The sequence below is a fragment of the Vespula vulgaris genome, chromosome 1 (assembly GCF_905475345.1).
Source record: "Vespula vulgaris chromosome 1, iyVesVulg1.1, whole genome shotgun sequence".
NCBI classification, from domain to species: Eukaryota; Metazoa; Arthropoda; class Insecta; order Hymenoptera; family Vespidae; genus Vespula; species Vespula vulgaris.
Window position 1 is genome coordinate 7,828,469 of NC_066586.1, and position 14,832 is coordinate 7,843,300.

General features: G+C 31.9%; 1 protein-coding gene across 2 annotated transcripts in view; it reads left to right on the forward strand.

Moving 5' to 3' along the window:
• The window catches only part of LOC127063943 (E3 ubiquitin-protein ligase TRIM9), a 95,928-nt gene that overhangs the window by 68,240 nt on the left and 12,856 nt on the right, over positions 1-14,832 (forward strand). Inside the window, exons 3-5 of one of the 2 annotated variants that reach the window (XM_050994304.1) lie at positions 7,238-7,333; positions 9,238-9,631; positions 11,271-11,303. In XM_050994304.1, the coding sequence (XP_050850261.1) occupies positions 7,238-7,333; positions 9,238-9,631; positions 11,271-11,303 (523 nt within the window). The remainder of the gene's footprint in view (positions 1-7,237; positions 7,334-9,237; positions 9,632-11,270; positions 11,304-14,832) is intronic. The other variant, XM_050994314.1, reaches the window with a different exon arrangement.

A 14,832-nucleotide genomic window follows, 5' to 3' on the forward strand; every position in this document is an offset into this window, starting at 1 on the left:
TCAGTAAATACGATCAATAAATAATGTTTAATTTATTATTGACAATATTATATTCGACGATCATATTTAGATGAGAGATTAATGTAAAAAGAAATTAACTGGAGAAGGTAAACAGAATGAATAATATTTCTGTTTTTTTTTTTTAGTTATTTTGCATATAATCGATCAGTTGTTACGTTGACACGGGCAATGATTAGATATTCAGCAGAAGTTTTACATAATTATTTTTCTTTGTTGACCATTTATTATCCCATTAATAATATTTGTATTGATTTATTCGTAATCTCTTATTAATTGTATCGATTAGTATTTAATTTTACTAATGACGTTCTCTTATTTCAGACCATTGTAGTTTGAATTCTATCATAACAAATGCATGATACTGTTTAATTATTGTTTCTAATTTGCATATATACATATACACGTATGTCGCTTATTAAAATATAATTACCGGTTACACTGTTTCGAATAGAATCGAAGTCAATCATCAAACATACTCCTTTAAGTATTTCGAAGGAAATGACGTATATATGTAGTGTGTGCAAATCAACGAAGGATAAAAGAAGGAACGACGAGGGTCTATGGGAAAGGCGATCGTTATCGTGAATGTCGAATTAAAAATACGGTAACGTAGTGCATAATGGGACGATCATTATACTCTGCATCGTTATATTCTCCTCTTACCGGGAGCAATAGTACGTCTCAAGGACGAGATCTTTACGGTAGTCCATGCCAACTTATTCTCTTTAATAATAATGAATAATTACTTGAAAGTAGAGGATAACGAAGTCGTAGTTTCGCACTTTTTAAAACCACTCTAGAAAATAGCTAGAACACGGGTGAATATATCTTACTTCTAAAACGACATAACAGTTATTTTATACGGTTGATATATTTACAACGCGAAAACTCATCCGTAACCGTAACGAATTAATTTTATTTGAAATCACTTATCGAAAATTAACTAACGCGTGATTAAACCGTTTAACTTGATAAAAAATTAATAGGGAAAGTATAAGAATAAAAAAAGGAAAACAAATATCTCGTTTTCTTTCAACTCTATTTTTATCGAGTTCTTTGCATTAAGCATTACGATTCCGAATAATAGAATATCAATAGAGGATCGTTCATTTGCAAGGAAAGATCAATAGCCAGACCACTGTGCATTGCTTCCTGCTTTCTCGAAAGCATTGAACGAATATAATGCATTCCTCTTTTACAATTTTATATGCCGACTTTTCTATTTGGCCTTCTCGTTTCGAAGAAGAACCATCCTTATTGAGATTCATCGACAAGGAAAAGGCCGGTAAGCATATTGATCTAATTGTAAGCGCTCTCGACTTCCGTAATTACTCCAGCCACCAACTGGCTTGGGGATTCGATTCGGTACGTTCTGCTTAATTAACGGACGTAACAATGAGCGTGTTTCGTTGTTGTAATTGTATCGGTACGTATTCGGTGTTTGTCGGAGTTTTCAAGAGAGAGAGAGAGAGAGAGAGAGAGAGAGAGAGAGAGAGAGAGAGAGAGAGAGAGAGAGAGAGGAGAGTGGAAACCATCGAGTTTATTCACGGCCGTTCGAACTACTCGACGGGTAAAAAATACGAATCAAAACTTTTTTACCCTCATCCTGAGAGACCGGAAAAAAAGCAAGACTCTCCTGACTTCCAACCCTTTTCTCTGTAATTTCTTCCTTTTCTTCTTCCGTATCTTTCTTTAGTTACTCTAAACGAAAGATGATGCATCCTTGCTTTTATCTTTTTTCTTTCTTTATTGTTTTATCTTATTTTCGTTTAATAACATCTTAATCATCGTTAATTTATTTTAATTAGATTACCATCACGCAATGTACAAATCATTTCTATGTAATATATACTATTTTTTTAATTGTGTTTTTTTTTTTTCATTCGCTTTATACACATTTAATAAACAGTTAGTAGTTAATTTCGAATATCAAATCGTATAAGACCACTGTTAAATATACCGTTAATCAATGCCAGTTTAGTTGCCATGCACGAATCTGGACGATAAAATCCAAAGTAATTAATAATATGGAATTAAGGGAATGACTCGATAAGAAAGAAGCAATGTCAGGAACTATTACGTTGCGAAGTTAATAATCAGTAATGGGTGATTTGTTTTCAAATGTTCTCTCTTCTTTTTTTACTCTTTCTCTTTCTCTCTGTCTTTCTTTCTTTTTTCGTCTTCTAAATTTTTTCGAAGAGTGGATGAATTGCATGAGTCATTGCAAGGATAACTTTTTTTCAAAGCCTTATTTACGATTGTTATCGACCGTTGTAGTCAACAACTTATCTATTTTTCATCATTACTCATACTAACGTCATAACAAACGTGTAGTTTATTAGATTTTTTTGGATCGTAATACTTAAATTAACATTGGGCTTTATTACCGATTTTACTGTCCTTAGAATAGTTCGAAACTCGTTGATGAAAAATCACTCGAAAGATTTATGAAACGAATATGTATCGGGTACATACGTATTTATATATTCTATATTTAATTTGCTAAAGTTTTCTTGACCAATTTACGAGTTATCGTGTCTTGAAAGAAACTTGAGTTAAATTAACGAGCGCTGTTTCACTTTGGTTGGTTGGTCGTAAAATTTATAGATCGTTTCACCTAAGAAGAGACTTCTAGGAAAGAAATGAAATAAGTCTTTTGAGATAAATGAAGAGAGAAAGAGTGATAGAAAGAGAGAGAGAGAGAGAGAGAGAGAGAGAGAGAGAGAGAGAGAGAGAGAAGAGTATAGATCGTGAAACAAGGCAACAAGAATGTCTTACGAGAAAGTGCCATTTCGATGTGATAGAACGACCAGAGTAATTAATAACAATGGCCGGTACGTTTAAAGGGAATGAGAGAGAGGAGGGGCCACACCGCGTCGAGAACAATTCCGTGGCATTCTATTAACCGGCCTCGTGATTCGACTTCAGAAACTTAGGAGGAAAGCTGCGGAAATTACGGTGCGCAGAGGGGCTGGCGTTAACTCGAAAGGAGTAACTTAATTACCCTCCAGCACGAATGCCTGCCTGGCACGAAGTTTCCGTTTTACGGGTGTGTAAAACGTGTTATATATGTTATATAGATATGTATATGTATGTGTATATATATGTATGTATGTACATATATATATATATAACGTATATATATATATATATACATATATATACGAATGTATGTATACTTCTATATAGTATAATACATATATGTGTACATATCTCATACGTTTAAGTGTATGTATACATATATATATATTTTTAAATAAGTTCATACATAGATAGTCTATATTCGTTCTGTGATATAAATTGAAATTAGTCCGAGATTGATCCTAGACTTAATATCAAAGACATTTCGTCATATCTAGTTGATGGAAATCACGTCGTCGCGAAATTAGTTTTCCTTTTCAGCAAATTTCTATATTAGTGAATTACCTTACTCTCAGTCTTTTCTACTGTATCTTTTCTTTTTTCTTTAACTTTGTATCTTTTCCATTTCAAGTTCTTATTTCGTATCATAAATGATTGTACAACGAATAAACTATTATAGAAATAGAGAATTTGTTCATATGAAAACTTTACATGACGGAGCTATTTACGTAAATTGAATTGAGGATAATTAAAAATTTCATTGGCAGTATGAAATAATAAAAGACTGGTACTCGGAGATATTGAAGTAGGGAAGGAAGGAAGGTAATCAATCGAGGCTTATACTCAGCAAGGACTTCCAAATGATTTTTTGTCACCCGTTCGAAATCCCCAGGAGCTCTTTTCATGCTAATAAGATTTCGTCAGCCGTCGACGAAAGAGGGTTTGCTTAAAACGAGAAAGAGAGAGAAATAGATAGATAGATAGATAGATAGATAGATAGATAGAGAGAGAGAGAGAGAGAGAGAGAGAGAGAGAGAGAGAGAGAGAAGGAAGTATGTTAGGTTGCAATGCAGAATTCAAACGGACATAAAAGTAGTACATACTATAGAATATTTCAGTTCACGTACGTACATACATATACACATACCTATATGTAAGTACGTGGCCTTCCATGGGACTCTAATTTAATATTTTTCTTTGCACTTGAACGCGAAACGGCGTGCGAGAAAATCAAACATGGCAATGTCACAAAAATTTATAGTTTATTTTTAAATCCTTGAAGGATATTAGTTCGTTCTATTTTCATATTCTCTTACACATACTATTCGAATTAATATATTAAACGATTTGGTAAAGAATTAGGATTGTTCGAAAAGTAGGAATAATTTTTTGTAAATTTCTATATTAACTTAACTTACGATCAGATTTATTTCTTAAATGTACGTCGTACAAAGTTGAACAATAAAGTGTTCTAAGGATTGAACGAATAAATTAGAAAAGAAAAACTACATACATGTGTCTTAAAATTTATAAAGTTAGAATAATTTTTTTTTATCAATATAGTCGATTATGTTGGAAATAACCATTTTTAAAAATGGTGCTATGTATCTATATAATAAAATTGAAAAATATTATTTTTTGAGAAAAGACGTCGATGCTAATACGTTAAAAAAACAATAATTGTGCACATGCTTTATTTTCAAATTAATGAGATGACGTGGTTCGTATTGTAAAAATAACATTTGGTAATAATCAATAAAGATAATAAGTTATCGACAATGTTCGATAACCATCGACCCACGAGTGTTTTCAAAAGGATAACGTTTTGTATGGATTTATCAGTATACTCTCTTGAAGCGCCGTTCACTGAGCCGTGCGATCACAATTATATAATGCAATATGCACGAGGGGAAGCGCGTAATGACGCACGCACGTGCGAACGCTCGCACGTGCTGTGATCGTGTCTTTCAATGTGTTCGTTTATGAATGCACGAGTTCCATGTTCGACGGTCAGTACTCGCCAGGTGTGACTATTTATTCGCTAAATTTTAACTCGTCGAAGATTACCCGATTATTTGTTAACAGCTTTAGAAAAGCATCAAGCCGAACAATCATTCTGTTAATTATGTTATATATTATGTAAAATTATTTTGCATGAATAAATGTATTTCCGATATTTGTTTTTTAATCATTTCTTTTCTTTTCTCTTTTTAGTATTATTTGATTTTTATTAATTTTTATGAAATATCAAACGTTAAAACGTTAAAACTAAAGTATTAAATCGCTAAAGAAGAATCATATTAATATTATTATTACTGAAAATTTATTTATAAAATTGTTTTACGGATATAATATCGTGTTAGTTAAATTTCGATATTACTTATTGGCTACTTCAATATTATACTATTACATTATATTATCTATACTGTATTGTATAAACAATATATAATACAAATGTACATTTTTTTCTAAAATCATTTCTTTTTCGTCTATTGTATGATCGTTCTCTCAGAGATCTCAGAAATAAAAAAAATCGTTCGACTTGAAAGATTTTCTATACAAAGGCTGAAAACTTGAGGCTCGCCCAGATTTTTCGACACGTGTTCCGCATACAAAGTCCATACGAAGGGAAAATCAAGTAACGTGTCCATCCTATCGAGAAATTTAAATCGACGATTCTGGACAAGCATAGAACGTGACGCATACGTGAATAGCTTGAAGAAAATCTCGCATTTTCTCAGACTATTCATATAGTACTCGTTTTATTAATTTTTCATAAAGTATCCTAAGAGATAGTTATGCTGCTTTTGTTTTCAAAAGTTTGAACTTATCGAGGAACAACGTCCTTTCTTTGTTTAAGCTCATTTCGAAGAACAATATACCTTCTTTGTTTAAGCTCATCTCGAGGAACAAAAGCGTTTTCATTGATCTCCTTTCTCTCCCCTTTATTTCGCCTCATTTATGACACACGCGTTCGTTGTACTGCATCGCGCGAAGTGAAAATAATGCGAATAAAGGAGAACAAATCTTTTTGACGTAGTCAGGACTGCTATCGAGGCTCGTTATAATAAGTCGGTCAATAAAAACAAAATTTGTATTAAAAATCCTACTATAATATTGATTCGGTTGAGAAACCACTTTATTCGTTTTAGTGTACTTTTAATTAATTTTCTTTTTCGTTTTATTTAGCAACGATAAAATTGAAATTTTTAAAATCGGTGTACCATTTCACTTTTCTTTCGTCTTTTTTCCTTTTTCTTTTTTTCTTTTTCCTTTCTTTTTCTTGCTCTCACTTCCATCATTTAACGTCGTTTTATAAGTAGAAGCATACTCCGTCAGCGAGAGGGCAACCGCTTGAAACGAATTAAATACTTTGCCAATGCAATTAGATTTTCCTTTGAGCGTACTTAAAAGACAACTTACAAAGATATGCCATTAAAAGTTTTGCTTTAAAACACGCTAATTTTATTTCTTATCGTTATTTGTATAGGACAACGCAGGTGGTTGCTCCAGACACGTTACGAGAACTTCCTTCTTAATTTTTATATTCGGCCATCATTGTCTTTCTTCAATTAACGTTAATGGCTTCGATAAATTATGTACCGCGACAAAAACACGAATAATTTCTGTATCATCCTGTGCCTTGAATATCCTGTTTTGCTTGGCGCAATTTCATTATCGAAATTAATGTATGGACACTAATTTTATTGAATTTACTATATATACGTACATCTCATTTATATCGTACTCGTATCATCGTGAAATAAACGATAAATGTGAAATGTTGGATCTAAAGTTCGTTAATTTATTTTCAACAATATTCATTATAGAGAAATGATTTTAAGACAAGATTAAAATTATATATCTAATTTTTATCAGTAATATTAAAATGATCATTTTCCTGATTAATTTCTATTAATTTAAACAACAGGGAGATTAAAGCGATCGGAAGATTCATCCGTCGAAATTATTCACTCAGGCTAGAAATCTTCCCATGCACTTTGAATCGCATAATTATATGCACGTCGCACCTGTATAATGGAACGAACGTGAAAAGCATTAAACAGAATATTGAACTACACGTGTGTGTGTGGGTCTATATATATATATATTTATTTATATGTATATATATATGTATGTATATATATACATATGTGTGTCGTACAAAGCCGTAAAATTCTTCACACTCGTGTGATGTGTTTTTCACGATAAAATCGTTCCACCGTGTACAGTATTTAAAATCAGTCCTCTATCCATTCCGTTAAAAATCTCGTTTCTTTTTATTTGAAATAAAACAAAATAAAAAGAAAAAAGTGTTTCTCGTTTATTAACACGTTTTCGTCATTCATTTCAGACGGAGCTATCGCAGAATTTACAACAGCTATCGGAGCGTGCTCGTTCCACGACGGAATTCATTCAGAGGCTCAAAGGAATGACGGACAAAGTACACGTGAGTAGATCCTTCCGTATCTTTTTGGATTTTACTCGAATGGCCCAGAGGAACATGTACCTATCTATATAGACATACAGTGTATATGTATGCTCTGTGGAAGGGGCAAAAGGATAACACGAGGAGATTACTAAGAACAGGCTCTTTAATTATTATTATTATCATTATTATATCCAACCTTTTTATTATCCAACGAAGATCTAAAATTTAATTAAACGGTGCTTGGATCTTGTGACTTATTATTTATTATTGACAATGAATCTTTCATTGTATTTCATTTGATTTCTTCTTCGCAAACGAATATGAAGGATGTTCTGTGCATTTGTTATGTGAAAAAGTAAATTACGATCAAATTATTTTATAAAGGGAGAAAAAGAGATATTATACAATAATTCGAAATTCGTATACAATCGTTATAGTTAAATAATAAATTAATTACTTTGTATATTGTGAATTGAAAATCAACAGATCGATAACATGGTTTTGTTTGAATTCTATTTTAGTCGCACAAAAAAGTTATAATTTTTATCGCAAACCACCAATCCCCATTTTATTAGAGTACTGCGGAGAGAAGAGGAAAGCAAAATTGAGAATGTCGAGCGACGCGAATCCGGATTGTGGAGTCGCTCGACGAGCAGACTGGGAAGTGTGGTGAAGAAGGGAGAGGAGAACGGAAAATTTAGTTTGCGCAAATGGAGTCGGCGTACTTTTCTCTTATCGAGTAAACACAGCCACCCGTTCGATTTTCTACCGTCCCTACGGTATTTTAGAAGAATCGCCTTATAAGTTTATACCGCTTTCAATCGTCCTACAATTCCTACGGATAAGGATGAACATTCTAAAGCAAGTAAAATCGTTTCATCGTATTCCCGAGTACGCAATCACGAATTATACGTTAAAAAAGAAAGTGAAAGAAAATAAAAAAAATAAAAGAGAATCGAATTAATTTGTATGCGAAAAGCAAATCCGAAAGCCGCTTTTTCAAGCTTTATACGATGCACTTTCAAAGTATAATGCAATGAGCATTTAAATGGTTTAATTTGAAACAGAAAATAATGTGTTTTACAGTTTTTATATAGAAGTAGCTTTTATTTATGTAACTTCGTTCAACCGTATTAATATACAAGTTGATAATGTAGGAAATATAGAAAATGTTCAATAATATTTAATCATTCAATATCACAGAAATATTGTACTTAATTGTATATATTAATTATGTATATTATTGGGTCATCCTAAAAATAATGTGGTTTTTTTTTTAGAATAAATTGTAAAATAACGTAAGAAAGGGAACACTTCCAACCTTAATTTAAAATATTTTTACCACTATTATATATATCTTGTTCCCATCTTAATATAAAATTTTTAATATCCTGTTGATAGAAGCTCTTGAGGGCGTTCTGACCTTTGTTCATCCTCAAGTATATAATTCTCAGAAGGAAAGTGCATTTTTAACCTTTGGCTTGCATTTATAAGCTTACACATATTTTATTTATTGTTGCTGTAGCAGTAATTGTCCCAGTGAAACTCTTAAAGCAAAATATACCTTAAATGCTCTCTCAACATTTCCATGATAACGTTTATTTTCTCATCCTTGAATTAACGTCTGAAAAATTAAACTAAGAGAAAATTATTCAAACCAACATAAAATCAACACTAAAATTTTCATCAATATGAAGAAAACCACATTAGTCATAAAATGACCTAATGTATATTACAATTTATGATTTGTTTCAATTAACGATATATTTTTCATTTTTAATTTTTCATAAAAAAATATATAATATATATATACATGAATGTTTGGTATAATAAGATTGTATCTGATAAAAACGTATTAAAAAAAAGAAAAGATGTAATATTATATCAATTACAGGAATATTAACAAAAAATACATTTATTAGGAGGAATGCGTGGCACTGGAGGAAGAGGTGGAAGATCGTGTTGCAAATTTGGTGAATCTTCTTCAAGCAAGAAAATCACGATTAATCGAAGCTGCGCGACAAACTCGTGAAGCTAGGGTTCGTTCATTGAGGGATCAGGTCACTAGATGTGCAACTCACCTTCAAGCAACGACAGCACTTCTCACATTTTGTATCGAGGCTTTGAAGGAGACAGACAGTGCAGCTTTTCTCCAGATAGGCGGAATGTTATCCGTTAGAGCTGCCAATGCTGCAGGTTCTTGGGGTGGTGCAGAGGGTGTCCAAGAAATCGCTCGTCTTCCTCTTCTTGATCTCACCCTCGATGATAAGCCTTTGAGGCGAGCTATCGATCAACTAACCTTCGTTCAACTCAAACGTGAGTATTTTTTTTTTATTTTCAACTACCTTTGCTTTCTTTTTTCTTCTTTTTCTTTTTTTTTTAATCTTAAGTAGCAGTTTTTACTCTTATTAATGAATATCGCGAAATAAGTACGTATCTGAAAATTCGTACAATTAATCGTAAATAAATTTTCTAATCACTAAGCTTACTTACTTTTTGTGAATTTTAATAACGAAGCTTATCAATTTTTCTACTCGACGAAGTTAACAAAAAATGTTCAACGAAAATGTCTGATAAAGCGAAGTATGTTCTAAAATACTATTTTAAATAATGGAAAAAAATTATCGTATCCTATCGCGATAGAAACTCGCTAGTTAGTAGAGAAATTTTGTAATTTATGAGGAGTTAACAATGCTTGATTTATGGAGGAGCCACGAGATTTTTGCAACGTCACATCGACCGAACGTTATTAGAATACATCTCCTGTTTACCCTTTAATGATTAATTACAGTATCAAGTCATTGAGTTATTTAGAAAATTCATCATTATATTTCATTACGTGTCCCTTTTTATATTCTTGCCCGGTTAATTATTATGACATCTATATGTAAAATTTTCTTTCAGATTTTTCTTTACAAGAAAAGTTGTACCTATAAAATTGCATACATCGTTTATTCATATTACTATTATTATTTAAAATTTATTAAGTTACTATTTGAACCGTCTACCATCATCGTTATCATCGTTTGTTAGTTCTCAGTACACGTGTAACTGCATTATTCTCCAATGCAGAAACTTGGTCTCATATCAATGAGAGATTATTGGTGGATCCGTTTAATGAAATAGCCCGAATAATTCATGCACGCCGCACGTACGGCTTTGACAAACGCTTTGTCCATAATTCCGCCTAATAGGAATATATTTTCCAACTTGGTTAATCCATCCGCTTGGATAATTAAACGGCTACTTTATTAAAGCGGTCGTACATAAATTCATCGTATCTACGACGGATCGTACGTATTTGTAAATAATCGTTTAGGTTGGGAAAGGGCAAAGCGGGCGGTGGTGGCGGGGGGAGGAGGAAAAGCAGGAATTTGGTGAGATTAATGAGATTGTCGGTTGAAATTTGAATAGGGGAGAAGGTAATCACCAATTAATATTACGTTTTGCTGTCTATCAGCTTTCTCTTCATTTTCTATCTATTTTTTATTTTTCGTATAGATTTTGTAAAAAAACATTTCCATTTGATGACTCCCTATCTCATCAAAATCGACGTTCGTTCCCATAAAAATGATTTCTCGATGGCTCCTCAAAGTCTTAACAAATATTTTCGAATCTTTAACGTTATTCGTTTCATAAGTCTACATATATACTGACGATTATAATGAGGAATGTAAAAGTAAACTCGAATTTTAAAGTCGAGTCATTTTATGATGGCAATATCGTGTCTTCGTTACATTAAACGTAAATTTACTATAAAGCTCATCGTAGCCGATTTATTTTTTTGAGTTAAGTAAATTGGAATTGTCTATTTACTCCAATTTATGTGTGTACGTATATATATATACATAAATACATCTACATATATATATATACATATATACATGTATAAGCATGTATATGTATCTTTCATGATGTAATATTTTAATCAAATTTTTTATAATATTGGACGCAGCTTCAGAAGGAGAAGAACGATATCCTACGGCAGGTAAAGAAATGTTCGCAAATTAATTATGAATCCGATCTAATTATAATTCCTTTGGAAATTATAAAGTCAAGCGCAGATGTTTCTTTATAGAACACACAAAAAAAAAGAAGATATACAATCCGCTTGAGCAAATTTTCGAAATATTGTCCATAAAAAAATATGCGATGTAAATTTTATACGATATTAATGCATTTTAACTACAGATAGAACGTAATTTGTCACTTATAAAATTGATTGATCATATATCGTTTTAACTTTTAAGTGCACAAAAGATCATAAATTTATTACATAATTATTTACAACCAAAGAATTATATAAAAAATAACAGTGTAATGTGTTTCCATTATTCCCACTTTTAATGTTAATAACTATATGATCCATTTTTAATAATATCTTTTTTTCTTAAAATATCTAAAAAGAAAAAAGCAAAAAGAAAAAGTAAAGTTATACGTTAAAGAATTAAAGAAGTTTTATTACTGATTATTAAATTGAAATTCATCCGTAATCTTTATTAACAAATGTAATATAAGATTATTTCGAAAAACTGTATTTATTTACGAACCATTCCAGTACATATTTATATAATAATCTTATGAGAAAGTGTATTGGTGACATCTTCTCGACGTTCGATACTTCCTTCGGTCGATTTCGTCGAAGGAAACTCGCTTAATAATTTGACGTCGCCCCAGGGATGCGATAGGCCCCAACCAAAGCGAACGAGCCTTTCTCTAAAACGTTTGAAAAGCGGATTAATTAGGCACCGGGGCTTCGACGACGACGGTAGCTACAGGCTTAACGATCTTGGGGCCTTAAGTCGTTACAAGGACACCCTCCTTCAAAGATGTCTTCTTTCTCTTTTCCGTTAGCTTTCTTCCATCCTTTTCTCTCGTATTATCTATCTCCTCATCATCATCAACTTTCTCTCCACCTCCTACAAGTCTTATATCGAAGGTTCCGTTTGGCTCTTCATCGACGTCGATCGGCTCTAATTAACGAAGCACCTTCGCGTGGGTGTGACTCGCGACTAATTATAATCGAGACTTTCGGCTGATTATTCTTTTCTTTTTCTTCTCATTTTTACCTTCGTATCTAATCATTAGGTGTTGCTCGCCGGCGTAATTAAGATAATTAAAATATAATTGTTACACCGATCGAATATAATGAACCAACTGTATTTTTATATTTCATGACCTCTAAAATGATGTTCCGAAAATGTTCCGGTAAGAATGAATTTTTTTAAAACAATTCGATCGAATGCGTTAATAAACGAGCGTTTGTTACTCACAATATTTTTTCGATTACCTTCAAAATTAATTTTTATGATTCAACGTTTCTCATCCCTCTCGTTTCTCGTTTCTCTTTTCTCATTCATTTAAATGGGAAGCATGTAAATCGAGGTTTTTAGATATGTTTTTAAAATTAAGAGGATTTCGTTTTTAGTTCCATGCGTTCCGAGCACGCATTTTGTTTCGTTGGGAAAGCGGATAATAACTGATTTCGTTGAATACGTATTGCGCTTGAAATAAAACACAATTGAATCGAAAAATGAAGTAAAAATGGATATTCTATTAAAAACGATTTAAAATATTTCGTAATGCCCGATAAATGAAAAAGTAGAAATAGATGATACGATATTTCGTTTTTCTTCTTTTTGTTTCTTCGTACAATTTTACTAATATTATACTTATATTTCGAAAAGATTGAAGAGAAACGACTTTATTACGTATTTCTTGTTCCTATTTTTGTTTTTTTTTTTAATCTATCTCCAACTAATTTGTACGTTTTATTTATCTTTTACGTCAAAGTGTTCTTGACGAAGTCCTCCAACCACTCGAAATCGTTAAGTGTTATTCAAAAGTTTATCCATCGAGAGTAGTTTATTCATTAAGGAAAGTCGAAACGAATTCTCCGTTAGATTTCCGATTCCGCGTTAGACTTCGAGAGAGTTCTGTTTACGTTGTCTGCGCTAATTTTCAAATTCATTTTATGCAATTAAAAAAGGAACAGACTAACCGAGGAACGAAGTTCATTCTCAATCGTAAACCTACTCGAAGTTTATCCATTTACACGAGGAAATAATTCTCTCTCTTTCTCTCTTTCTCTCTTCCTTGTTGGAGAAGTATCGATTAGACGAATGGAAAAAAAGGGAGAAGGGAACAAAAGAGGTATGGGAAACATGGTACGTATGGTACGTGGTTATCGCACGATCTCGAATACGAGTGCAAATTTACCGAAACTGCGAACGACGCGACTCTAACGGATGTACACGCAATATTAAAAATTAAATTATCGTGGAACAAAGAAAGAGGGGACACGAACGAGACCAGTCTCGTAACATTCATTTTGCTAGTTTACGACGATGATTATATGGAAACGTTTATGGTGGCAAATTCTCTATAAACGAGTAATGAAAAGCGGTCATTTTATCTTATTACATCGTTTATTCACTATGTAATCGCTAACTTCAAGTCTGCTATAGGTTTTCACTTCTCTTATTGTCAAACTGAATCGAAATTTAGCGTACATAATGAATTTTCGTTCGTTATTTTCTTCAATTCTTTTTTCCTTTTCTTATTGGTATCATAGAAATCACTATGATTTATTTATACATCGTTTATATTTATTTTGTATTTTATAATATTATATTTTATTTGTTTAGATGTATTATTATCTGTTACGTAGAATGGATCTTATTTGCCATAATTATTCACAAATAAAATCATTTTACGTTCGTATTTTTCCAAAAAAAAAAAGATTGTAATCCTCTGTTTTTATTTTTTCACATTCTGCAAATATCAAGTTACTTTAAAAAGCATTATTTTAACTTATTTTACCTATTTTAATTTCAATATTATATTTTATTTTTCTTCCACCGATATCAGTAATATACTTTAAAATCATACTTGTAAATATTATTCCGATATCTTTTTAAATCTGAAAACCATAACGATGTTTGACCTTCAAAGATCGAAGAACGAATAAACAATAGAAAAGAAAAAGAAAAAATAAATCGTACAATCTGACGATCGAGATTTCGTTTTTTCCTGTCGCTTCTGCGTGAATCCACTTTAATACTCGTTTGTAGGTGGAAAACAGGATTATCACGACTGGTCAGCAACTGTAGAGATGAGAAAAGAGTACTATAGTTACGAGTAAAAGGGGTAGAAAGGGGAAAGAGGGAATTGAATAGGAGGGTGAAAGGAAAACGGACACAAACGCATGTATTATTAAACGTCTGGCTAACTGGCACGTTGTACAATTTTATTTCATTTATTACGCTTTTGGCTATCGATGCATTCGTTTAAAAAGATTGAGAAAGAGAGTAGAAACAAAATGCAGTTTGCATAATAGATAGTTCGACTATCCCATGCTATCTTTTTCTTTCTCATTGAACACTTTATTATCCACAAACGTTTGCACTTTCTATAATCTGTAACTTTAAGTAAAAAAAAGATAAACAATAATAAGTGTGTATACTTTTTTTTATATCTTACTTTATTTTATCGTAGCAAAATTATATATATATATA